The 26,033-nt window shown below is 51.9% G+C and overlaps 6 protein-coding genes across 6 annotated transcripts; 3 read left to right on the forward strand and 3 right to left on the reverse strand.

Annotated features, from left to right (window-relative positions):
* Positions 1-6,140: 6,140 nt before the first annotated feature.
* On the forward strand, positions 6,141-6,974 carry CGCA056_v009529 (uncharacterized protein; the record flags this gene model as incomplete). Its single annotated transcript, XM_037324776.1, has 1 exon — positions 6,141-6,974. One exon carries the CDS (start codon positions 6,141-6,143, stop codon positions 6,972-6,974), a length of 834 nt encoding a protein of 277 aa, XP_037176940.1.
* A 409-nt stretch (positions 6,975-7,383) lies between these two features.
* Positions 7,384-8,311, forward strand: ppk34 (Serine/threonine-protein kinase ppk34; the record flags this gene model as incomplete). The annotated part of the gene is made up of 3 exons (XM_037324777.1): positions 7,384-7,437; positions 7,508-7,621; positions 7,685-8,311. The coding sequence occupies 3 exons, from the start codon at positions 7,384-7,386 to the stop codon at positions 8,309-8,311; spliced, it is 795 nt and encodes a 264-aa protein (XP_037176359.1).
* Positions 8,312-9,145: 834 nt separating this feature from the next.
* CGCA056_v009531 (uncharacterized protein) lies at positions 9,146-9,391 on the forward strand (the record flags this gene model as incomplete). Its single annotated transcript, XM_037324778.1, has 1 exon — positions 9,146-9,391. One exon carries the CDS (start codon positions 9,146-9,148, stop codon positions 9,389-9,391), a length of 246 nt encoding a protein of 81 aa, XP_037176360.1.
* Positions 9,392-9,622: 231 nt separating this feature from the next.
* Positions 9,623-11,206, reverse strand: apdG-2 (Acyl-CoA dehydrogenase apdG; the record flags this gene model as incomplete). Its single annotated transcript, XM_037324779.1, has 5 exons — positions 9,623-9,756; positions 9,820-10,078; positions 10,148-10,580; positions 10,656-10,819; positions 10,886-11,206. 5 exons carry the CDS (start codon positions 11,204-11,206, stop codon positions 9,623-9,625), a joined length of 1,311 nt encoding a protein of 436 aa, XP_037176361.1.
* A 4,857-nt stretch (positions 11,207-16,063) lies between these two features.
* Positions 16,064-17,889, reverse strand: Nox1 (NADPH oxidase 1; the record flags this gene model as incomplete). Its single annotated transcript, XM_037324780.1, has 4 exons — positions 16,064-16,140; positions 16,193-17,421; positions 17,469-17,723; positions 17,777-17,889. 4 exons carry the CDS (start codon positions 17,887-17,889, stop codon positions 16,064-16,066), a joined length of 1,674 nt encoding a protein of 557 aa, XP_037176362.1.
* Positions 17,890-24,221: 6,332 nt separating this feature from the next.
* Positions 24,222-26,033, reverse strand: CGCA056_v009534 (uncharacterized protein; the record flags this gene model as incomplete). The annotated part of the gene is made up of 1 exon (XM_037324781.1): positions 24,222-26,033. One exon carries the CDS (start codon positions 26,031-26,033, stop codon positions 24,222-24,224), a length of 1,812 nt encoding a protein of 603 aa, XP_037176363.1.

A 26,033-nucleotide genomic window follows, 5' to 3' on the forward strand; every position in this document is an offset into this window, starting at 1 on the left:
GATGCAAAAAGCCCTGGCCTGCGTCTTGCATCTGCCTGCCTCCATGTCCTGGTCCATCAAGGCCAGCAATGGCAGGAAGCTCATGTCATGCGCACCACGTGGACCCTCTCCGGTCCCTGCCCCCGACTCCTGCCTCCCAATTGTCTGTGTCTCGCTCAGCAGATTTGCTCTCCGCTGCGTGTGCTGCGCTGCAACTCAACTGCACTGCACTGTGCTCGCTGCATCATGCCTCCTCATCTCATGGATTCACACAACGCGTCCTTTTTCAGCACTCAAAACAGCCAGCCATCGTCCCGCCCGCCCGCTTCCCACGGCTCCGCCCACCGAGCATCAGGATCGGGTAGCTGAGTCGTTCTCCTCGAAGCCCAAAAGCCCAATGAATATCGCAACTGACAACTGGAAACAATCGGGGACCGTCAACTCGGACCCCACCGTCAGAGAGCCAATCGTCTGGTTTGGCTTCTAATTATCCGCACCTTAGTCGGACATCAACGGCCCAACATCGTCAACAGATCACACTCTTACACTTACAACCTCGCTCCTTAGGAATCGATGTTTCCGCTCAACCACCACTCATTGGTTGCTCCAACTCAATTTTATCTCACACAAGTCTAACAAACTGCAATCTCGGGCCTCAATGTGGCCTCCACACCTTGCCGTCTCCGAACTCACCACTCACCTCTGACCTCGCTCACCTCCATCCATCCAATATGCGTACCGACCGTTGCAGACTTTGAGCTGGCCACAACCACCTTCCTTGCCGCCCCACGAACAAACATCAGAAGCCTGCGACCATTCATTCATTCAACCATCCATCCATCATCCGTCCCAGCCAATCGCACCTCGACCTCACCGGGACATACCGCCAGCCTCACCGCAACTCTCCATCCGATAGGTCTCCGCTCAACCCCCCACACTAGCACCTGAACGTTTTCTTTCTCTCACCCCGGTTCACGAATCAACCGGCGTGTCTCAATCCCGCTACCTCTGCAATTCCCCTCGAGCGAGACGAGTTACCCAGCATTCTGCTGCATGCTTTTTTAGACAGCATGCCAGGTCTTGCTGCTCACTTACCCACGCGATGCAACGGTCCAAACATGCCATACCATGCCCTGGCCGGGTCTAGTCTGGCCTGCTGTCGACAAGGATTACGGATGAAGACCCCATCGTTCGTCCCGTCGCACATCTCGATTCCCGACAGAGTGCCACCGGCTTGACAGCGGTAACAAAGCAGTTTTCCCGATGACTAGCAAACCGTCATGTCATACCGTGGCTATGCTTCTGACTCTAGGAAACCTAGCCACGAGCGTTGCAACTCCGGTCGACCCATTGTCGAAGGAGGGACATCAACACCACCCCAGCACGCGAGTCTCCACTCGCTCGGAATGTCTGTATTCGTCCTTCCAGGCTCTCTCTCCCGCCGAGTCGGCCGGCCTTACACCGTCGCTATGTGTCTATGATTAGCGGCATATGCACGACAGACATGCGCGAGACTGGTGGGATTCGCGCTTGAGATAGCCGTCGCGCCGTCTGTTTCTGTCGCCCTGCATGGCATGTGCAGGACAACAACATCGACATCGACAACCGAACCTCTCTCTGCCGCAGATGCTCTCAACCGCTGCATTCAACTCAGCGAGCCAGCCCTGTCTGAGACGCGTGCCGATGATCACAACAAGCCCCCCAACATGTCATCAACGTCTGACTAAACGCCCGTCAATCGAGCGTCGGCTTTCCGTCCATCCTTCCACGACAGTTGGAGAGCCAAAAAAGAGGGTGGCGGGTATGGATAACGGATGCCACATCTCTCCTTGTCGGGACCCGGTGAGCCAAAGGGTCCCCACCCTTCCGGGCTCGTCACTTGTCTCGGTCTGCATTCCTCCGGCCACTGACGATGCGGCCAGCGACGGATCAGCGACCCTCACTGGCCGCGCTTTCCCCATCACCGAACAGTGAGGAAAATGGGGGGAAAGTCTCAAATCCCGCGCGCGGTGAAGGGAACCGCAGGATGGGAAGTGTGTGATGGCGCTCCACCTCAAGCTTGTGGATTGGCCAGCCTCCGATATCGCACTTTTCCGCTTTTGGTCAGGTCCGGGAACCTCCCGCCGACCGAAGCCGCTTCAGCGAGGTGTGACAATGGCTAATGGTGGGGGACGGCACCGCGGGCGCGAACGGTCTCTGCTTCGGTCGTCGCCCGGCGTCGAGACGAGCTGTTGGACCAGCCCTTCAGCCTCAGTCACCTGAGCACACCTCGATTCTGCCTTCCCGTCCCGGGTGGTGAGACAACCTTCGGCAAGTAGCTGGAGGTGCGGGTTGCAGATGGCAGTGCGTGTCTTTGTGGTCGGTGTGGAGTGTTGCACGGAATCTGGACCGACGGTCGGTGAGTGATCTTAGGTTTGAGGCTCAAACTCACCTGACCGGTCACTCAACAACTCCAACGAGTAGTCTCTGTTGGCTTTACCTTGTGTTACCGATGGTGCAGCGCCATTTGAAGTCACAAGGATGGTGATCGGCTGCTTGTGATAGTGTCCATTATCCCGAAACGCCACCCTATATTGCTTGTGGCGGGAGTTAGAGAATTCTCCGATGCAAAGAAGGACTGACATCCACCTTCGCCTGAGTGTAGGATGAGATGGCAGGTTCTAAACGTTGTTCAAAGGACACTACTCAAGCGAGAAACGCCCGCTACATGATATGAGCATGAATGACGGGTCACCAAAGTCTGGAACCTTTCTGAAGAGACGTTCGTTCTAGCTTACGTCGTCATCCCGTCATCTACACGACACGTGAGTCAAGTTCGATTCCGGCTCTCAAGTGATTCTTGTATCTCTCAGAACCTCGCTGTCTATTCTCACACAACAGCTAAATTTTGGGCGGTGTCACAAGTCTCTGCAACTGCGGCTGTGATGTATTTGTGTTTTTCCAATGAGTTCGTTAGCCATCTCTTGATTCATTCGATGGAGTGGAAGAGTGCAAAAGAAGTGGCCCTGACTTTAGTTTGGACCACTTCATTACTGCTCCCAAAAACCTCATCAACTTCTGCGCCTGTGTTCTGGGAACGTCTCTCTCTGTTGGTCCTCGTTCACCACTGGTATCCACGATATTCTTGCGCGTATTCATCCCATTTACCACGAAGATAATTATCACACGCCTTTCAGCCGTCTTCTTAACATCGGCTAAGGACACTGCAAACACTCGCTTTGCATTCGTCTCGAGGCTCTCTGATACACAGGAGTTTGAGAAACACCGAATTTGTCCTCGCCGGCTGTAACTGTTGAAGAGCTGCAGGATGTTATATTCCCCGTATGCCCCAACCTTGAATCCAAACGCGGGACTCGTCTTCCTGTCACGGGGTCAACGGTCCATGGCGTCTAGCACCGCTCACCCAGGTTCATCACAGCTGACAAGGTTTCGCTTCTTCAGGACCGCTGTTCAGTTGGGAAGATGTTATCCTTTGATTGGACGCGGTTCCCGTTGGCGCCGACCAGATTTCGTAGCATATAAGTAGCCTGCGTGCTTTCTCCTCTGGAGTTTCTGCAATAAGCTGGACATTCTGCTGGTTTGCCAGATGAGATTCAGGCCCACGCAAGTATCATGCAAGAAGCCGGCCTCCAGAAGTCAACGTTGAGCACCTACCTCGCTTTTCCTACCTTACGTCGTGATTGATTTCTGTTTCGTCGTCATTCTGGTATTGTGTTCTGCGAATAAGCCAGGGATGAGAAGCAACGCCAGGGCTTAGGTGCGAGGATGTCATTTCATCTATTTCATTAGCTTACTTATTCCACGATTGAGTCAAGTCTTGGATAAGGGCCTAGCACACAAACTCGCATTGTGTCTTGTTCTCTGTCGTCATCAGAAGCTTATGAAGCCGTTCTTTTAGGCTTTTGCGAGCCTGCCGCATGTTCGCCGCCTACCATACATTTCACTGGCTTCCGGCAGTATTTAATTCCAAAGCTTTTGTTTTCTAAGTTCGATAATGAAATGTGATCCGTTGTACGCACAGTTGAATGAAAGATCTATAAGAGGTCATGCAACGATGTTTCTAGACCCCGCCCCCCAACGTATTCGGTCATTCGCGGTCCTCATAATAGGGCCAAGTTTACTTATCGGTCCTCCCGGCTGCCATTTCCTTCTGTGTCCAGGTATTCAGTTTATGTATGTACGTGTTGTTCGTCCCGATGATATTGCCAGACCTTATATCCAGACAAATCGGCTGGAGTTGCCAGGCCTTCTTCCCCCCTTTGGCTGCAAGTGCCTAGAAACCCGACCGTCAGCCATGGAGTTCCATTTTGTTATGATGGAGTAAGCTTAATCATCTCCTGTGTTTAAGGATTATATATATTACTTTTTCCCTCATTGGTCCAGGGTTCTTTCTGTTCGCTGCCGATGCTTTCACCTCCAGCCTTGCATGCAGCAACGACGCCCTCTCCTTCCTTGTCCTAAAGCTACAGCTCGCAGACTTTCTCGCCGCTCTCATCTTACTTAAAGCCAAGGTAATGTCTCTATTTCGTTAGAGACCGCAAGTGACACATGCTGACTCGCTTGTGAACTTGAACCCGACCAACGTATCATCGCTTACGCCGGAACGCGACACGGCGGCAGATGGAAGATGGTGTCCACGAGGCTCATCCACGACCATCCCATCGTCGTCTTTTTCGTATTTGGACTGTTTGCAATTGAGAAATACACTAAAGACGACCCTTCGTCGGCCTTGCCCCCCCTGTGCCCCTTCTCAGACCCCCCTTGGCAGTAGCTTTCCCGCCCGTATCGGACATTCGAAAATATTAAACAGGTGGGCTCGTATGCCATTTGCCTTGGGAAGAAATCCAATGCGCAGCGAACACTTTTAAGTAGACAGTGCACCATGCTTGCAGGCAGTCTCAGGCTGACGAGGATTCACCGACTAAAGAGTACGTCAAAGGCAGGCGTGACCTTTTAACGAAACGTACTTGCCCATCGGTGGCTTCAGACCATTCATGCCTCTAACGCTATGCTCAAACAGTCTATAAATTTATCATTTGCACCTCTTAGAGCTTGACTGAGATGAATGCGGACTTTCGATCGGCTTGATACCTTAGGTTTCCAATGTCGGCCACGACTTGTTCAGGCCACTGGGAAAGATACTTTATCGAGATGTCGAGTCATCAAATCAAGCAAACAAACGAAATGATTCGCTTTCTTGGACATATTCAGCTGAGTATAATTCAGAGGGGCGAGTGACAGGTAACGAACACAAGGATGCGTGGCCTTCGCCAAACCGACTGCATCAAACCAGGCCTGTCAAGACCTGGCTTCGCAAATAACTGCAGTATCGCATCTCTCGCCATAATGAAGAGCCAGACTGAACAGGCTTGCACCGATTCGATTGGTTTCATCGGTTTTCAGCAGCTTGACCGCAAATTTATACTCAAGAGCTGGAAGAAATGGTTCTGTTTTCCTTCACAGCTCGTCCACGTTGTCTTACGTTTTAGACTTGGATTTGTGAGCAACGCTTGAACTTCATTTCGCCGCTAGAGTCGCATCGTCTTCTGACGATAGCTGATCCTGCGATTGCAGCAATGATCTTTATTTCGTCCAAGTGGCGAGATTCAACGGGATGCACAGCAAGCGCGGTTTTGAATTCGTACGCAGCTTGCCCTTAACTCCCCTCCGAAACTTATTTCTGTGGTCTTCGAATACTCCGCCGTCAATCTCAGTGATCATTTCTCTTGAGGCCATATCATTCTCCTCATAAGTCAACAGCGTGAGCGAAGAAGGATGTTGGTGAGATAGCTCCGACTGCCTAATTCGGAAAGTGGCGCAGTTTCGTGTTAGTGTTGGATTGTTCGGACTTTTGTGGCTTTTAGATGTTAAATAAGAGGCGCAGTCAGGGATGACCGGTTGTTCTGTATTTCACCGTCGCAATTGCTTATTTGTGAAACTGACGTCATTTGCGATTGTCTGGTCGTTTCACAGCCCCTTGAGCTGAGTTAGCCGCCAAGATGAGCCACGCTTGGAGGAATCGCGCGTGACCAGTGTGCTGACTCTGTGCTCCAGCTCATAAACAGCGCCCCGCCCAACATTGCGCTGCGACGACCTCACGCATCCGACTCTTCGACTACAACACTCGACATCGAGCACACAATATTTCGAACTCCGTCAAAATGGACACGTTCAAAGGAAAGGGCCGTCTGAGCGACAACCCGCCTCCCTACTCCGAAGACAAAGAGGAAATCCCGACATATCAAGCACCCAGCGCCGGCTTCCAAAACCCACCTTCCGACTCGAAACCGCCTCTGAATTCGCTGGCGAAGTTTCCCCCATCTTTTCAATGTTACCTTGACAGGCAGGAAGGATTTTACTACCTCGGTTCCATATCATCAGAAGAACGCCTCTTCGCATTTTCCGCTAGCGCAAGACTCCAAACCACCATGCAACCCCTCCATCTCCACAACGGGCCGAGCGAGAGAGACCCCATCATCGTCAGGATGACACAGAAGAATCCCCGCTCGGTCAGCTTCGTAGCCACAATCACCCTCCACGATCCGTCGGACCCGCACACCGTTGTCGAGGAGATTTCCTACGAAAAGCCAGTGAACTCGCGGTCCGGCTCGGTGTTTGCCTCATGTCTTGCCTTCCGGATCAAGGTTGGCAAAGAGGGCAGAGAAGAGGAGTTCCAGTGGCGGCGCTCGAGTGGGAACGAGGTCAAGGAGCTCGCGCGGCATTCGATCGGAGGCAAGTTGGTGAGGATGTCCGGGCCCATGGCTGGTGCTGGAGGCAGCAGAAAGGCGCGCGAGCAGGGCTTCTCGGGCGACGGGAATGAAGTTGTTGCCGTCTTGGCACCGAGGTCGAATATCGGGATCGCGAACGGACTGAGGTTCAAGTTTATGGGGACAGGGTTGACAGGGGATCTGGGGGAAAGGTGGGAGAGTGTGGCTGTCATCACGGGGTTCTGGTTGTTTGGAATTTCTCGCGCGCGCGAGAAGGATAGCGTGTGATACATGCATCATAAGGATAGTCTCTCTTAGATTCACAGATACCCATTATTGATGATCTGAGTATACGATGTTCATTTAAGATAAGCGTCATAGGTTGACTGATCGGGGAACATCACCACATAGCCGGTTGATGCTCCGGAACGGAGATGGTCCACTTTGGTCCGAAGAGGGGCCGCCGTTGGCTCCGGCGTGAGTCACCCGTTCATGCAAGCCAGGCAAGTACGAGCCGCACTCATGCAGAGTCTAGCGCGTATTTGGAACGTCGCCTGAATTTCTCTTCACAGTCTTTATCATACTTACTGCTCATCTTTCAAGCCCTCCCATCCTTCCAGACGACAGAGCAACAAGCAGTGTTTGCCGTCGGTTGGCATACCATTTAAATCGACTTTCAAGCGTGCTCATTGATTCGATGGAGTGCAATGAACTATTTGTGGCTGAGCCCACCTTGATAAACGACGTACCAGTAAGTTGCCCCAGCCTCCGTACTACCGCGCACACCTTTGCCTCAGACTTCAGTGTCTAATATCCGCCAGGAGAAACCGAAGCTATTCAAGGTATACATTAAGAAGTTCGAACGCCAAGAAGACCCTCGGGCTCTGCAGCATTGGGAGCGGGAAGCAGAGGCTCTCAGACACGTGGGCACCCATGTCAGTGCCTGAACTCGTATGACAGAGTGAAAACCAGAGATCAGTGCTCATCATCTCTTATAGGCCAACATTGTCCAAATTACACACTCTGATGCGGTATCTCTCACGATAACTCTGCGGTGGGCACCGGGTTACAGTCTCGATCACTTCATCAAGTCCGACACCAAACGATGCACACTCACACACGACGACGCAAGGTTGCTGTGGAAGCAGATGTCCAGTGCCCTCGCGTACATCCACTCGAAATCAACTATCCACGACGATGTCAAGCCGCACAACATCGTATGGAACGAGCAGCTCAAATACGCAGTCCTCATCGATTTCGGCGCTGCACTAGTCAATCCCGAGAGCTTACCAGAGGGCGGCTGGACGCCTTCCGGCACCCCGCCATACGCGCCACCAGAGTTCTTCGAGAAGAAGAAGTGCCAAGCTGGCGACATGTGGGCTTTGGGGGTGACGATGTTGTTTGCTTTTGGGGATATTCCCCTGCCTGACGGGTCATGGATTCTGCCGCATGTTTTTGAGAACGAAGACGCCAAAGACGAGATGATGCAGTGGCTTTTGAGGATAGAGAGTAAGGGAAAGTCTTTGGATCATGCAGGCGACGGATCATTGCTGGCTCAAATGTTGCATTGGAACCCAGGACCAAGGATCAGTAGTGACGATCTTGTGCGGCATCTTGAAGCTTGATATTCACGGGCTCGGCAAATGCCTTGATCCAGTGTCTGGTGCCATGAAACTAAGATTGGTCTTTCTGAAGGCATGTCTTTGTAGAACGTATTCGATATTTGAAACTTCATGTAAACTCATCAGCCTTGGTGTGCGGTAGTTCCAACCGAGAACAGGAGTAACAAAACAACACGACGATGGTAAAACCGATGGTAAAACAACTGTTTTCGATCAACTGAAAGCGCTGCGCATATTCGCATTATGAGTTCGTTGTACATATTGGTTGCTTTTTTGGCGTAGACAAAACCTGGCTTGAAGCGCAGATCAACAGTTAAGCTATGGGTTCCGATGCAACCGTGGTATTTGCAACGAAGCCAGATGAAGTTTAGTCGCCTATAGACCGATAGCGTTCCACCTGTTAGTCCATGAATCAGTTTGTCGCGTGTTGTGGAAGTATCCGAGTGTGCGAGCTCATCGGGACGGTGCACAGCCTGTTTGTCGGGTGAAAAGGGCCGCTGGACTACTCCGTATATATATAAATCAAACTCATGCGAAACTCTAATAAGTGGTAACGTATATCTGCCCATAACTAATCAACGAGATTGTGAGCGACGGGACTTTGAATTGCATGGCGAGCCGGGGTCGCCGGAGGAGGCGTTGAACTTTCGTTGCAATATCTCTTTTTTGCAGTTTCACATATCCGCAATCCTCTCTACCATGGGCTTTCTGGCATATAATCTGCAGGAAACCCCAGACCTAAAAAGCCATCTTGATAGTTACCACGATTACCCACTTTCAATCTTCTGAAGTTCTGCCGGAATCCCACCGTCCCCTTATTACTCGACAACCGACATCATGTTCCCCACCACTTTGAAGACCACCCTTCTGGCCGCCGTGGCCATTGGACGAGTCAATGCCCAGAACCCGGGCTCATCTTGCGCTAAGCTCGGCGACTACACGTGCTCAGGTGTCAACTCGTTGGAGTGCAAGATGGGATCTGAGGGCAAGTTGATTTGGAACCTGGAGGGCAACTGCCCAGCGAACCAGATTTGTTTCATCAACGGAGATGGCAACTTTGATTGCAAGAACCCCAAGGCGTAAGTACAATGATCTATATTGACATTACCAAATACTTGAAGCTGACTTGTGCACGCTAGATGAACAACGCCAACAAGTTGAGCACCGAAATGCCGATCGCATGTTGGGAGAGAAAAAAAGGAGTTTAAGCGCAAATTGCAATTGCATCGAGCCAAGTTGGTTTATTGAGTATGAATAAATTTACACGTACGCCTCGCCTCACTTTGCGTACTCATGAATGTATAAAAAGATATTCTACAGCTTGGATCTCTTCTTCTCCTTCTCGGTCTCTGCAAGGAACCTCTTGGTCAACTGGCGAATGGCCAGGTCAAGCAATACATCCTCGCTTCCACCAGGAATCCGCGCGCCCGGAACTTCACGGTAGATCTCTGAACGTCATAATTAGAGTCACTTTTACCAAAAACAATTTGGACTTGAACGTGGTGACTTACTTTCTGCAATCTCTCCTTTTCCAGTGCGCGTGTACCCGTTGCCTCCGAACAGCAGAACAGCGCATCTCGCACACTCATCCAGTACAATTCCAGCATTGGCTTTGCACAAGGAGGTCAAGCCGCCAAGTTCCTCGTCTGCAGTCTTCTTGGGCATCTTTGACAGCTGATAGGCGAATGATTCGACCCATGCAGACTGCGACTCGAGCAATACTCCGCATTTCGCCAGGCGATGGCGCACGACTGGTTGCTCAATGAGTGGCTTTCCGGATGGCCTATCAGTACGGTCCTTGAACAAGTTTGAGTAAGAAGATCAGTCACAGTCACTCACCTTTCCGAATGCCTCACGTTGAAGAACATACGCAAATGCCGAGCTCAGCGCTACCCTGGCCTGCCTCGTCACACCCACCGAGATGAACATGCGTTCATGATTGAAGTTGTGCATGATGTACTTCATGCCTTCGTTCTCACGGCCGATTAGATTCTCTTTCGGTACGCGGACGTCGGACAGCTCGATAAATGAGGTGCCCGCGATGATCTGCCCAGAGACCTTGAGACGCCTTCTGGACACCCCAGACTGGTCCAGGGGCACTACTAGGAGTGAAATTCCCTTGGCCCCTGAGTCTTCGCCGCCGGTTCGGACGGCCAAAGTTGCATAGTCCGCCATCACACCGTTGGTAATCCACTTTTTGGTTCCGTTTACGATGTATTCGTTACCTCGCAGCTCAGCGGTAGTGGTGATGTTTGCGACGTCTGATCCGGCGCTGCAATAGTTGAAGAAAGATGTCAGCCTCTTTTCATGAGAACTAGTGTGGTTGCATCACGAAAGCTCAACTTACTCTGGCTCAGTAATCGCAATACAAGTTCTCTTTCGTCCAAGCAAGAGCTCCGGCAGGAACCTTTCTTGCAACTTGCTATCGCCATAATGCAGCAAAGGTGGGATTCCAAAAGCAACGCCAGTAGTGATAGATCCTCCGGGACCAGCCAGACCGGATCGACTCATCTATAGAGTGACGCGATTACTAATTAGTTGCATGCGGGAAGTCAGTATACACAACGACACTCGTACCTCATCGGAGTAGATCATTGTGTGCAAGTAGTTCCATTCCTCGATCGGCACCTGCCCGGGCATGTGGGTGATTCCCAGCTTTCGCAGCCACTCTACGGGCAAAGGCGCCGGCAGGGCGGGAAGAAGGAAGTTGCCATCGGCGAATGTCTTGAACACGTTGGATGGCACTTCCTCGGATGTTTCCCATTCAAGTGCATCCTTGTTCAAATTTTCGTCGATGAACCTGCGACACGCGACTTGGAATCTCTTGTGTGAATCGTTGAAATAGGGTGAGGGTAGGCCTCTGAGCCACGGAGGGTCTGCGAAGGGAACTCGAGACATGGCTGATTAATGCAATCTTGCGGAGCATATAATAGCACTAAGAAATTAGCACGATCATTGCTGGAGAATCGCTGCAAGTATGTTGCGATAAGTCAGACAACGATCCGTTGGTTGTCTCAATCACCTCGGCATGAAGTGCGGGGCTCTATCACCCCGGCCAAGACCGAGGTCGGTAAGCCGGCCCATGTAGCGACCCATTTTTCTTTGCGGTCCCGGTTCCGGATTGATGACAGCTCCGTGCTGTGAACGCACCTGGTGTTGACGGATATGATTTGAGTACATGAGTTGCACCGGTTCTCTTAGAGCCGATGCATATCAATTAGTGGAAGCCAGCCTTTTCTCGATCTTCAATGGAAACAACAATAAAGCTCTTCGAGCGCGTCATGCATTTGATTATCTTCACATGCACCAGGCAGTCATCTGTGAATTCAAGGTCCTGTGCATGAATTTATGGACATACTCAAAAGCCTCCAGTCGGTACGTATTCATTTCGTAATACCCTGAGAGCTGCAGAGATGCGAAGTAACGTATACGGCTGAATACTACCCTTTGTGGGCAGTATCCTCCCATATGTGCAAGCGATCATCATCGGAAAATCGAAGGAATGGGATCTGCTCTTCGGCAAGCAATGGCATTGCCGCAATGGCGCCGTCGTCGATCACCAGTCCGAAATGATCACCTTGAGAAGAAGACATGGATTGACATCCACAGTCCATGTCTTCCTCTCCAGGTGACTATTTCTGAGCTGCTAAGCTAGAAAGTACACATCACTATCAAACTGACACAGCGAGCTTTGCATGATCTCATACTGACTCAACCACGAAAAAATGCAACATTCCAGCAGCAGAAAAGCCTCCAGCTCACTGTGTCTGTTTCGTGTGTCGGGGCCTCCTAAACTATTATAAATGAAAACAACATCGGCAATTCAAGATCCTTCTATTCCATCAATGTGATGAAGTTGTGAACTGTTCGCAGCCAGGTCCTCAAGATTACCGGCTTCATCAATTACGAGCTGGGTCGTCTTCGCAACGACCTCCAAGATATGATTGGAAGCAACACCTGCATCTCGTCTTTTTCGTTCCTCTCCATCCTCCTCCATCGTCATTAGGTTGTACCTAAGGAATCAACAGTCTGAGGGAGCATCTTATGAAGAGACTCTTTGGTAGTGCAATATCGCTCCAAATGCCCTTCAAGAAGTCGCGAAGACCCTCGCCCCAATTAGATCCATCATCCATACACGAGTCCGACGATATTGCTACTTGTTGTCTGGACGCAAAACCACTAAAATTGCGGGTAAAAAATAGCAATTATAACAAGGGATCAAGATTGTCACCACACCACAAGCTTGAACAAGATTATAATTTAGTCATGCTGTCTTGTTTCTTAAAGAATTTGATGTTGTTAGGAACTCTCAGTCGCAAAACCCAAATCTATGGTACACGCAAACACACACGACTATCTCCTTAGTGTCCCGGGCCTGGAAACAGCACCAATCTGAAATTAAATATCCTTACAACGACCAGGTTTCACGAGAGCTCCAAAGCAACAATTGATTGCCACAGAGAGAGCTGCTCAATTTCTCTTCCGCATGAAAATAAAGCTCGTTTCGTTCATCCTAAAAGCGATTCTGTACATGATCACCGCCCAAGCACGTCGCGTCGAGCCACTGCGCTCAAGCCACTCTCGGGCATCATCGTCCATGTCAGGTTCTGCGGCCTGCACACTTACAGACCGAGGACATCGCCATTCACGAGTCAAGCTCAAGAGAACAGCTGTTTTATATTTTTGAGGATATGTTGTTATTACGAAATATCTAGAGCGCGCAAATGTCCACAGGGCTCTAAGCTTATTGCTGACTTTCTGTTAAGAAAAGTTTTCCTAGTCAAATATGTCACGACTAAGGAATGAGCTTTCCCTCACGAGAAGAGCCAAGACGAGCCTTCTAAATCAGGCGAAACTCCATACACTGTTAGAATTCAAAGCAACTCCCATCATCGTTGTTCATATGAATTGTATCCTCCGTATAAAAGCACTCTTCTGGTGAAATCACAGAGACCTCGTGCCAATTATGATCATCATCCACGGTGATGGTGGCTGCATCTCATTTTGTAGTTAATCTGGAATGTAACCACGTTATGGCTTATGAGATTAGCTCAAGAAGCTTGGCGGGCATCTCGGTGTCCCTTCTCTTAGCATTATTCTCCATGGATAACACAGAGATAACGACGAAGGAAAGAGCCAAGGGCTGACGATAGCTAGATATCTCTATTATAAAATTCTAAAATATAATCAACGCTCCAGGTCATTGGAACATGTAGGCTTCTTCATTCCACATTGAGTTCTTGCCCTTCAGCGCAATGCTCGCGCCATTCTTGGGCATGTCATCAATGGCTCAATGGGACTACTTGTACGCTTCCAAGCAGGTAAAGGTTACGTAGAACATCAGCTGAGGTATGAGTCCGGCCCGCGAAAGTCTCTGAGGAATATCAAATCAGTCAAACGATTCTTCAAAGACAGTTCTTCCCACTGTGGACCGTAGCTTATTTCACAGAACAATTTGACTCAAAGCCAATCAAGACATGTAGCTTGCACAAGTACATGAATCACCACTCCCCAGACTCAATCGTCAATTGTAAGAAAACTCATTCTCTCAACTCGCAACGCGACTTCTTCAACAAATCTCTCCACTAGAAAAAAGCAAATAATCCCATCTTGTAACCCAAAATAGCACTCCATCCCATCATCGGACCTCAAACCCTCAACCGGAAAACTCAAAACAAGCACACTCACCACCACGAGTTTCGAAGAATGGACGAACTGGCCACCGATATCCATGCACGGCCATCTCAAAAAATCATCCCAATCTCACAAACTCAGATTTCCAGTCACAACATCAAAAGAAAAATGAGGAAAGTTTCGAAGACTACAAGAATTCGCCCATGATGGGGAGTCCACCTAACCTTTCATCTTTCTGCAAAAACCCTCGGCCTCATGAATGATAAGCCTTCGGCCTTCGGCATGACCAAACGAACATCCAGCATCAACCAAACTCGCATTTCAATACCCGAACACTCCACCCACCGGCAACTGCCTCCTCGGAAGACGTCCGCGGGCGGCGGCTCCTTCTCCTCGGAGGCCGCTGACTCAACACCACATCACCCCGCGACGCCCCCCCCCCCCCCCCCTCGACTCGCGACACCACCCACCAACGCAATCCAATCCCACTTTCATCCCATCTGCACGGCAAAAGAAGAGAAGAACCACTCTTATTCACCTTTTGCGTCATTCAACCGAACATGCAGACACGCAAACCCAATCCGCCCGTCGGGAATTCCGTGTCTGCGCTAGGCGGGACGGGGCTTCATACAAAACACCCTCAAATGCGCGATGCCCCCACTCACACCCAACACTTGGGAACTCCCACTTACACGTACGCGGCGAGTCGCATACCGAGGAGAACACACTTCCAACCAGTTCAAGGCCGCCTCAAATCATGAGAACACGCCAAGATGACCAAAATATCACGACTCAAGCAGTGAACAAAAAACTACATCACTGTCATAACATACTCCCCAAAAGTCATCCCATCATCACCTACCCACAGCCACCTCAAACCCTTTCCCCCACGGATGCAAAGTCCGAACCAAAGAATCATCCCCAAAATAAAAAAAGAGAACCATCTGAGAGGTCAGGTCCCATCTCACCGCATCGGCCGCCTCCGCAGTGTCCGCACGGCAGCAACGCATGTCGGGAGCGATCCCAGTCCAGCCCCCAAACGCCAACCGTTTGACAAATGCCCCCGTCCTCTCCACCCGATCGTCAGAGCCAAGTCGCTGCTTTCGCGCTCTTCGCTGGGTCGCTCACCTCTCCCTCCCTCACACAGACCACATCATAAGCAATGACCAAATGATTCCAAACGCTCCGATCAAGCGCGGCCGCGGTCTAGACACCTCGCTCTTCGCTGTGTGAGGTGGTTGAGTCAGCAGCAGCTCGTCCAGGGTTTGACTCGGCCGGGATCACGCCCGGACGGTAACACCTCGGCGGGATTCCCCACCACGACCCTTATTCCGCGCCGACTCTTCCGCTCTTCACTCCCGGCCGTTCCCTCCCCTGTCACTTTAATGCCCTCTGTAACGTCATGCTCGCGAGGCATGCTCCCTGCGCATAACGAAGTCTGCCGATGTGTCAGCACCCAGCAGAACCACAGACCAATCGCGTTCGGTCGAGATGGTTCCTGTCATCATCAGTTGACAGTCGTTCGCTGCGCCTACTAGTTCGTCAGACTAGAGGCCGAAGTCCCGTTCCTATCACACAGATCACACGCGGCACACACGTCGACCAAAGATAAGCGCTTGCGTCGTCCAATGATGAGATTGATAAATATGTTCTTTTTGACATCACATCATATCACCCATCTCTAGCCACGCGACCTTGCCCGCTAAATCATACAAATGATACCGTTGGAGTAAACCATTCGCCATAGCTGAAAGTGATATATATGGGCTTTATATATGTGAAAGAACATTGCCCGCCATCCGGTTGACCCCATGACACGAAAGAGATAATAGACCGAGAGGCACTCGCCGGATGGCGGCAAAAAGATGTAAGATGATGCACATCGCTGGGTGGGTTTCTCCAATGCATTTCCAGCCAACGCCTTCCCGCTTGCAGTCCAGATCATTCAGCCGACTCTCCCCCTCTTGGCGCGACACTCGCCTTCTCCATGTCGGAGAGCTCCCGGAAGCTGCAAAAAATCGTCTTCTGACGTAAACTCCTCCTACATTTACAGAGCACAACATAACGTTGGGATCTTTCTGTTTTTTTAGGGTTTTTGTTTTCAAGGGCGGATTTTTGCGTTTAGAAGTGCTCCTTCCAGAAGCGGAAGTTGACTTCTGCGACAGAGGCTTCGTTACAAGCCTTCTTGATATCGCGAGCTGGGAGACTTATTAGTTCAAGGTCCTGAGAAAAGGGTCGTGGGAAACTTACCAGCCACTGAAGGACCGCAGAAGTAGACACCGACAGTTGTGCGCATGCTACCCTCCAGACCATTGAGGTAGGTTCTGTCCAGGATACCATCACGCATGGTGGCGAACAGCTTGGAGAAGTTGGGTCGGCCAAAGTTCGTGCGAGACTTAAGTTCGGTGAGAGGGTCGTGTTCCGAACCGACAGAGTTGAGGATTATGTTTTGCGTGGTGTTCATATCCAGCTTCTGAGTCAGGTAGGTGTGGATCTTCAAGAACTCGAGACCGTTGCTGCCAGGAAGGCGAGCAGCCTCATCGGACTGAGACTCGAGAGACGAGAGCAGAGTCTGGAACCACTCGAAGGAACCGGTATCCTTGCAAACCCAGATGAACTCGACACGGCGAAGACGGGTCGGGGGGTTCGGGCCGTTGCGCAGATGGTAGATGTTTTTGAGAATGGAGGCCCAGGGAGTGACACCAATACCAGTACCGATGAGCACAGCGATTTCGTTCTCGAATACGTCTTCGGCGGGAGCTCCGTAGGGTCCGTCGATACGGAGATCGGGCATTTGCTGGCCATTCTGAAGAGCAACCTCGTACATTCCCATGGGGTCGACACCGTCGTAAAGCTTGGCCTGGGCGCCGCCGGCACCAACCGCATCACCGAGAGCGCGGGTGAAGTCACCAACCTGGCGAACGTGAACCGAGACGTACGGGTCGAAGGGGCAGGAAGTGATGGTAAATGGGTGCCACTGGTAGTTGGAGATCGAAGGCACTTGGAGGAAGAGCCACTGGCCGGCCTTGTACTTGAACGAGGGCTTGTTGAACTGGAGCTCGACAACGTCGTACGGGTGGCGGACAACACGGGTGATCTTGGTAAGGCGGCGGGCACGGACCTCACGGTAGGTACGCTCCATGAGGTAGAAAGCACCAGACCACAGCTCCCAACGCCAGCCAAGGTAGCCGATGCAGTGGTCCCAGTAGTCCTTCCCGGCGAATGGCGAGTAAGGCAGAGCAGTGTCGCGAACGAAGCAGCCGGTCGTGTGGGTGTACAGTCCGAGGAAGAAGGGGATGAACAGGTGGTGGGTGTACCAGAACGTCTCGAACGACTGCTGACGAATGCGGGAATGGGCGGTAGTGTACATCAAGAGCATGCAGAGAAGCATGACATGGCCAGTGACACCACCAGCCTGGGCGTAGTGAATCTGGATGGCGGTTACGGGACGAATCTGCGTAACCTCGACGTTGAAGAAGCTGGGGTTGTAAGCGTTGGTTCTTTCAGGGTACGCCACGAAACTTACTTGATGTAATGAGCAGAAGTGTGGAGGATGGTGAACATCAACATGGAGTATGCCAGCTGTCTGTGAAGCCAGAGGTTCTCATCGAGAGGCAGGAAGCGAACCTTGGGTCGGATCCATCGCATGACGGTTCGGCAGACGGGGAGCAGGATGAGCATGCCATCGACACTGAGGACCAAACCAGCACCTCTAGAAATCCAGACGGAAAACTGCAGGGTGTTCAGACCCGCTAGTCTCGTATCGGCCGCTTGCTTCCACCTGAAAGGAATTAGCCATCACAATTGGCGAAGCTTCAGCACATGGTGGCTCACCATCCGTAGGCAAAGATGCCCCAGTGAAAGGTCCAGAAGAGGAAATGGAAGAGCAGCTTCTGGGCGGTGAACTGCTTCTTGACCAAAACCCCGAAGGTCAAGTCACCCGACATGTTGACTGTGTTTGATTTCCCCTCCTTTGCGTAGATTTATTAGGGTGTCGACCTGCGACAATAGCGACGAGTTGACAGGCTCGGGCCTGGGGCGGAGACGGATCGCGGGAGGATCGAACGAGGGCGGCGCGGCGAATCCCAATAAACCCTGATAACCGTAGCGTCCCGTTTCCAGATACTGATTTCCAATCTCTTTCTCCTTGGACCCCGAATTAAAACGTCTTTTTAATACCCAAAGCGGCGCGCGTGACGAACAAAAAGAAGCGAAAAGAAAACCCCAGCCAAACCGGTTGGAGTGCTATGTTTTAAAAAGAGTGATCTGAGCCAGCAGCGAAGGAAAGAAAGGATCTCGTTAGTCGGAAGGGCTCGAGGAATTGACTTGACTCTTCGACGTGACCGAGATGCAACGGAGAAGATGAGAAAAATGAGGGTGAGAAGAGAGAGGTGGAGGACGAGTTGACGAAGCTTTCGGTGGGTGGGGGAAAGGTCATAAAGAGACGAGTCGGACGGCAAGTGTCGATGAAGCGGCTGTCTCTGGCCTTGGCGCGCTTGAGGAGGATTTTTGAACCAGGGTGCGGCCGGGAGTGAATCGGTTCCTTGGATAGGGACCAGGGCCAGGATTGAGGATTGACGGGGCTTGAGGTCGAGGGACGGAAGGATAGAATTCGATCCGGGCGGTTTTGGTGGAGGGAGGCGTGGACGTGGTGCGGTAGGTGGTGTGGAATGGGGTGGAGGGACGTGATGGTGTCGGGACTAATCTTTCGGATGTCAGGTGTCCATGAAACCTCGTCAACGGCGTGCTGGCAAGGTGCTGTTCGTCTCTGCAATTGTGCAGAGGCTGCAAAGGTTGGGCGAATTGGTGGCGGCGGCGAACGGGAGCAGGGGTGATTAAGGTGGACTGGACGATTCGGTAGATCAGACGTTGGAGGGGTTTCGCAGTTGGGGGGGAGGTGTATCAGTCCGATCCGAGAGGCGAGACTGATCAGACGGCAGGGCCAGGTGCGACAGCAAGTGGGCGGAGTTGAGACGACTTCTGTTAGAGGCGCTTTGACGAGGGGCCCCGAGGCTATCTTGACGTTTCGGTTGCAACAGGGTAGGGGCTTTTTCGCTCTGTTTTCGCTGCCAAAAGACGGGTTGGAGTGGGAATATGCGCTACGCAATCGATGCGACGAACAAGGGCTGGCGATGGCTTGCAGTCGTAATTCGTAGCTATGCGGCGCACCTCAGGTACGAATATGCAGATGGATGTCGTTTGCTGCTTGGTTTCCCGCGCAGTTCAGGTAGGTCCGCGGCGGCGCGACAGGGTAGGGTACCGTTCTGTTGGGATGAAAGGGGAAAACAAAGGAAAGGGAGAGGGAGACCGTCTGGTCGGGAAGACGAGTCGAGGTCCTCATATCCGTCACCCGATGCTGTCATGCATCTTGCGGTCTGCCAGTCGTGTCACTGTCTTTTTCTTGCCGCCCGGCCTAGAGGGAATGGATCGAGAAGTGGACAGTCCAAGGTGACGAGCATCGACGAGAAGCACGAAGGACGGGCTCTGAATGGCCAGATTTAATTTTGGAACACGGACGCCAGGCCTGTTTCGGCCGGGTCCATGCTGCTGGGCGCTTAAAGGTGGTGAGGTGAGTGTGAGGGCCAGCGAGAAAAAGGTGAGGCGTGCAGGCGGGAAGCTGTGGTGGCTGGGCGACAGTGACACGAGATTCGCTGTGCCGCCAGCGGGCACAGCGGGGAAGCCACTGTAGAGGGGCACCAATGTGACGGGTCTACTGCATCCCAAGGCTCTCCATGGCAGGGCTTGCTGTAAATAGTGCACTGGCATGCAGCTGTAGCGTCTCGGTAGCTGCTAATTGAAGAACACGGCCGCTATTCTCGGGGTGCCCAGCGACCAATGTGCGCTGTCCAAAGTGCCCAGATGCCCAGCATGCAGAGAATTATTGATTGGAGGGTCGGGGGATCATGAGAGCCACCACAAGCATCCCCAGTGCTGGGTGAGGTAGTTTATTGCCAATTGGGTCCAATGACTCTCGCCTTACTCAACTGTCGCTGTCAGTAGCCGTCCATGGATTGACTTTCGCGGTCTCCCATCATCGCGAAAGAAAAAAAAGTTTGACTGCCCGGGTCTGGGGAACCCTTTCCTAGGTTCCTTTCCATCCAGAAGGCGCTCCCCCGATGTCTGACTGACAGGCCCCTTGCCTTTGCGAGGAAAGACAACGGCGGGAAAGCAACGGAAAGAAAATTAAGAATGAGGAAGGCACAGGGGTCACCCCCACACTCCGACTAGTCTCTTTTCTGCTTGGTGGCAGGGGTCGCCGGTTACACATGTGCGAGGTGCGGCAGGTCCCACCCGGTCAGCAACGTCCACCGCAGCCAGGCACGCCGCACGCCGCACGCCGCACGCAGGACCGCGACCACGACCGCTCTTGCCTGGATCCACCACCACTACCACCAAAGGCAGCAGGAACAGCGGCACAGCAAGAACACCTTTCCTTCCTTGGCCGTCTTGGCCCGTGCATCACCCGCAAATCTCCAAACTTGTCATCCCAGCACCTGCACCACCAAAAGCCTCCTCATCCACACTTTATCCCCGTCGTGAAACCCTCAACCCTTTTGCCAACCCTCACGTCAAACTTCCACCCACCCTCCCTCCGTCCTTTTTCCCTCCAGCACCCGCCCAAAGACGCCTGTCAGCTTATCTCGATCCTAACAAGCCCACCTGTCGCCCGGGCAAGGTTCGCAGGGGCGCCGTCTTCCCCCCCCTGACTGTCTGGCACGAGCGGAAAGTCTAAGCCATGTGCCGCCGTCGCCCAATGGCATCCCTCCTTTGCCTCGACGCAATGTTGCTCCCATGCGCCCGTCCCTCTCCTCAGGGTCTCAGTCGAATGGACCACCCAGCAAGACGGCCTTCCATGAGCCCATCCGTGGGCTCCTCAACGTAAGAATCGTACGATAATGTTTACAGATCACCTGTCTTTGATTCACCTTGCGCAGAATCCCTATTCAACCCTATTTTTTCCCCGGCTCAAGCTTAAAGACTTCAAGCATTCTCGCTTTTTTATTTGAACCATCAGTCCACCTCGTTCTTGGCTCGACGTTCTTCCTCCAGCGAGGCTGAACCTCTGCCTCGTTCTCGCTCCCTCCAGGACGGACCACCCACACTCGCCCACAACTCTCTCTCCTCTTGTCTCCTGCTCGACCTACCGCCCTGGCCGTTTCGGATACTCGGCACAATCTCCAACTCGACTCCTCCCTCACCCAATGCTTACCAAAAAGGCAAAAGACTCGTATTGACTCGCCCCCAGTCCTGCACCGGTTCCGCCTCCAGTATCATCGCCGCTCCAAGCCCATCACCGATGCCAGCCAAAACCATTCGCCAGACGCGCTGACGTCTATCAACTAGCCTCGTCAGAACCCCCCTGGCCGCTCCTGTTACTTGGAGCCGCTTCGCCAAGCCCCCACCAGCCGTTTTGCGCATCTTCGCTGCAATCGTCCTCGCCCTCGTCCTGACGCCGCTATGCCATATCCTGGTGAAACGGCCAACGCCAAACATTGGCACGGCTCTCCACACTCAAAACGGCTTTTATGCCCGCATGAGGCACCAACCTGGCCCACCTGCGTGATCGTCGCTCACACAGACATCCACGACACTCTACCAGTCAGCCTCCGGTCTCCACAATTAACGCCAAGCTTTCTTCAATGCCAGGCTGCCTCCCTTTAAGCTTCCCTTCCCGACAGGGGTCAGCTATCATCCACGGCACTTACCGGTATCGTCACCAAGCCTCCGTGTGATAGTCGCCGGCTCAAGGTCTCTCTCCTGAGTCTGGCCTCCACGATGTTGATTCAAATTGAGTTTACGATCTCAGCTTCAACCCTCCAAGCCGCCGCCGATCGACAAAAGGGGTCAAGAACGGCGTTTCCAAACCGACGCCTCTCACATCCACAACATCGGAGTTGTCATCTAAATCATGTTGCAAGCCCTCAGTTGCGGGCTCGCGGCAATCTTAACCATCCGCAGCAACATTTCGTCGCGAAATCGACGGCTCTGCCGCTAATTCTAGACTCAACTTCAGACCATCTGTCGCAAGGGGTCAATCTGAAGGCATAGGAAGCTCGTGCCAAGGTCAGCAGGATATCCGTCACCCATCAAACGTCAAATTCCAGCTCGGGTCGCATTGAGTCCTTTTCCAAGCGCGCTCAGACCTACGGCGCCTGCCATGGGATGAGCCAATCCACGCACCCGAGATATCCTCCCCGCAAAAGGAGTCGCCGCGTCACCGTCAATGTTGCTTTCGGGCGATACATCATGGAAACGCGAGGGCGCGGAGCCGAGCTTCCAAACCCGCTCCTCGCAAGGGATCATTCTTCTCGCTCAGGCATGAAGCTGCTGCACTTCTGAGTATTCTTGGCCGTCCGTGATATCGAGCTGCGGCCGTGTGCTTGCAGCTCATTGCATTTCTTTGCTTGGTGAATTTCCCAAGTCAGTGACGAATTTCCCCTCTCGGAACCCTCAGGCCTTGACCCTGCGTAATCCGGGTCTTAATTCGTGCTCCCTACCACAGTAGACGCGAAGGGGCCTCTTAGCGAGGCTTAAGTCGACCTACCTCTGCACATAGTACCAAAGTGCCGGTTAACCTTCGCGATAGCATTCGCATTTTGCCCCAATGCCAGATGCCAATTAAGGTTACCTGCGTTCATCTCAACCCAATCACGTTCTCCCCGGGTATTGTTTGAACGGGTCGCCGTAATGTCTCATCGCGTCTCAAGCGAAAGGTCGCTTGTCATGGGACCTTGCCCATAGCAGCCAGCTCTTACCGCCCGAGGCCGAGGGCTTCTGTTCCCTTTCCGTCATGGTTCCAGGGTAAATCGGCTTCTCTTCCTCCCGCTCCCGGAAGATGCTATGGGGCGGAGGGAAGCGAAGCGGGTGGAGAATATTTCGTCCCATGGATTGGATCGAATGCGAGGCTGTCGTATTAGGAGATGAGATTACTCACGCTACTGTTGTCGATTAGGACTATTGGGCTGGGTGATGTGGGTATTAAGAGCGTTGCTTAAGGGTCCTTTCGCGGCCTCGCCCCATTATATTGCAAGATGATATGGGCCATGGCTGGCCACTAGGGAGAGAGGCAGCAAATACGTCGGTCCATCGTGTCGAATTGTATTCTTACCCAGAAAGCTCTATGTGCTGGGGTGATTCGCCGTATTTTGTCTTGCAAGAACGTTAAACATAAGTACGGAATTTTTTCTTGTCGGTCCATGTGTATCATCTAGTCAATACGCTGGCGACACAGACATTGCCGGATGAAGAACTTCATTCCACTTGTCCTGTGTTATGTCTGCAAAGCACCATGAGCACTAAGGCCTTCTGCCGTCTTCAGTGGAGACTGAATGAAGCTGACAATTTAACGTCTCACCGGGCGATTTCGTTGAAGGTCATGAACGTCGTTTCTTACTGCCCTTCAATTACAATTCGGTGTCTTCTGTAACTTAACGCTACTCACCTTCTCTTCGAGAGAACAAAACAACATTCTACAGTGGCGAGGAATGTAGCACAGACGCCAAATCCTCGGTCTCGCCTTGGGCTTTTGTTTATTATTAGAAGGGAAGAAAGAATCATCATCGCTAAACCTCGGTACGTCCGCAGCCTTTTACAATAGTAAGTTAGCGGATGTAATGAGACTATTCTCGCAGAATAGCACGTAGTTTCTGCTAGAGTATCCTCTCTCTGGTCTGTTTTGTGGCGAATGCTATAAGTAGGACAAGGTTGAGCAACGTCGAGACTCAGCTTGGAGCTGGATGGCACCAGCTCATTCTTATTACTCCGAAATTCGGGAACGATTGTTGAATTAAAGATCATCAACCATTCAGCTTAACAACGTTCGGGAGATAAACAAGTAGATGAATGTTGTTTGCGTTCTCACAGTCGAACCTGGTCAGTACATGTGCGTGTGTTTTTACGTGTATGTGACGAATAATTAGCCTGCTCAGAGAATGACAATGTCAGGGTCACCGGAACCGGCTAGGCGGCAGGGAAGGAGCAACAAAGGAGCAGCGAGGTTTTATACATTGAGCGCAGGTCACACACATCTTATAAGGGGGCAGATTTCAGTAATCCATCTTTTGACCCCTAACTGCAGTTAGCCTCTGTGAGCCTTCACCCTGTGTCACACACCTATTGACAGACAACATGATACTGTAGAAAGAGAAACACAATTTTCGGTTATCAGGTTTGGCACACTGACATTCACAACTGCTGATTACATACTACGACTGATTTAATTTCAAGGATTGGGGGGTGTCAGGAACTGTAAATTGAACGCGATGATTGAGGTGTCCTTCTACCAGTTCTCAAGCGATGCTCTTAATAGCCCCGACAAAGACTCCTGCGTACTTCCTGATGTTTGGACTTTGGTGGCAGAATGTCCGTCTAGAATGCGGTAACCCCAGTTTCTGTGATCTTCGCAGTACACCAATCCTCTCACTTCTCGATTCGCGTCGTTGGTAATTGCACAGCTTCCCCTGATGTCCGTGCCTTTGTTCGCTGCGCAACTGAGGAGTGAGTCCCAGCACCAGTAGGTATCCTCCTCGCAGCTTATCTCAGATTTTTCCACGGCCGTGTTTTTACCCTTTGCTTCTGGATTATCTGCGAGGCAAGCCCCGGACTTGTGAAGTGCTAGAGCAAAATCCCACTCCCACAATTTGATAGATTTCAAGAGCAGATTCCGTCTCACACGTCGCTCTTCCAAGTCTTCCAGTCCTACTGGAGGGATAAAGTAGCTCATAACACGCCGTCGCAAGTCGATAGGTAACCACGATTGTCCCAGAGCACGATCCAGGAGTTCTTCGTCAACCTTTGGCAACAGCACCGGCAGTGTTTGAGCCGTGAAGTCCACCAGAACTGACAAGGCATGAGAGTTCCGCGTTTTAAACGCGTGAAGTATACCAGCACGCGTTATTTGCTTGATGTCGTCCCTGGAAATTCTTTTGCACTGCTCCAGTATCCACTGAGTGATCGTCGCTGATGGGCGACCGCCTCGTTCTATGACCAGATCGACAATGCTCTTGCCGCGGACTGTTCTGCTGATAACGATTAACCTTCTGCTCTCTCTGTCTCCCTGGCGAAACTCGCTTTTGAGCTTTTGGAAAGTTTCGTCGGTGAGCGTCGTATTCGATACTTGAGCAAAGATGCGCATAATTCGGCTGGAATACATCGCTTCCCCTCGAAGGACCTGACACACATCCATATGGATGCCTTTCCAATTATGATGGGCGCACCATTCACCGCAGGTACTTATCGGGCGGTTCAGCAAGCTGCGATTCGCTTGTGGTTTTGGCCACAGCTCTCCGCCGCGAGCTAAGATTTGTGTGACAAGATTGACCAAACAGCCATGAACATCGATCCCGTTGTTTTCTGTCTCATCATCTGGTAAAAGCTGTCGCACTGGCTTGACTTGTATCAATGTCTCGAGAATCTCAGTCTCGATGAGAAGATTATCCTCGACGAAGATCGAGACGAGCTTGTCCAGCAGCGGGTGGTGCTCCAGCATGTTCGCATAGGCTATGGCTTTATGTAGGGCTAGCCATCTGCGGCCTTCCTCGGCACCGCTAAAGACTATATGGCAAGGGTGATCAGCTGGAATATGCGTATCGTAGTCGAATACCGGTATCTCGAGCGGATGCCAGTCGTAGTCGACCCATGGTGCATGATCTTCAATGACCATGCGCTCCCACAAACCCCATGCGTTCGAGGCGGACGAAATGTTTCGTGTGTGTTGAAGCCAATTTGCCTTTGCATAACACAGGAAAGGATGGTCGCGCGTAGTTGTCAGGTCCGTCGGCACGCTGCTATGCCATGGGTTCGTGTGCTGGGCCTCCTGATCCATGTTGAAAACCGATTTCTGCTTGCGGAACGGTATCTTGATCAGATTTGCCACAATCCTGCCATGCGAATTTGGAATTAGAGATTGGATTGTGTTGTCGACTATCATGTCGGGAATGTCAATCTGATAAGGGTTGGGGGCCGTGGTGATGTCGCGGTGGGACGATGTTTTCTTGAAATCTCTGAAGTTGACGTAGGTCAAGCAAATCTCGCCAACGTATATCTCACAACCCATAGGGCTGAAGTTGAACTGAGGAATAGGCTTTCTCAT

The sequence above is a fragment of the Colletotrichum aenigma genome (genome assembly GCF_013390185.1).
Source record: "Colletotrichum aenigma strain Cg56 chromosome Unknown KSG_Cg56_contig06, whole genome shotgun sequence".
Classification (NCBI taxonomy): domain Eukaryota; kingdom Fungi; phylum Ascomycota; class Sordariomycetes; order Glomerellales; family Glomerellaceae; genus Colletotrichum; species Colletotrichum aenigma.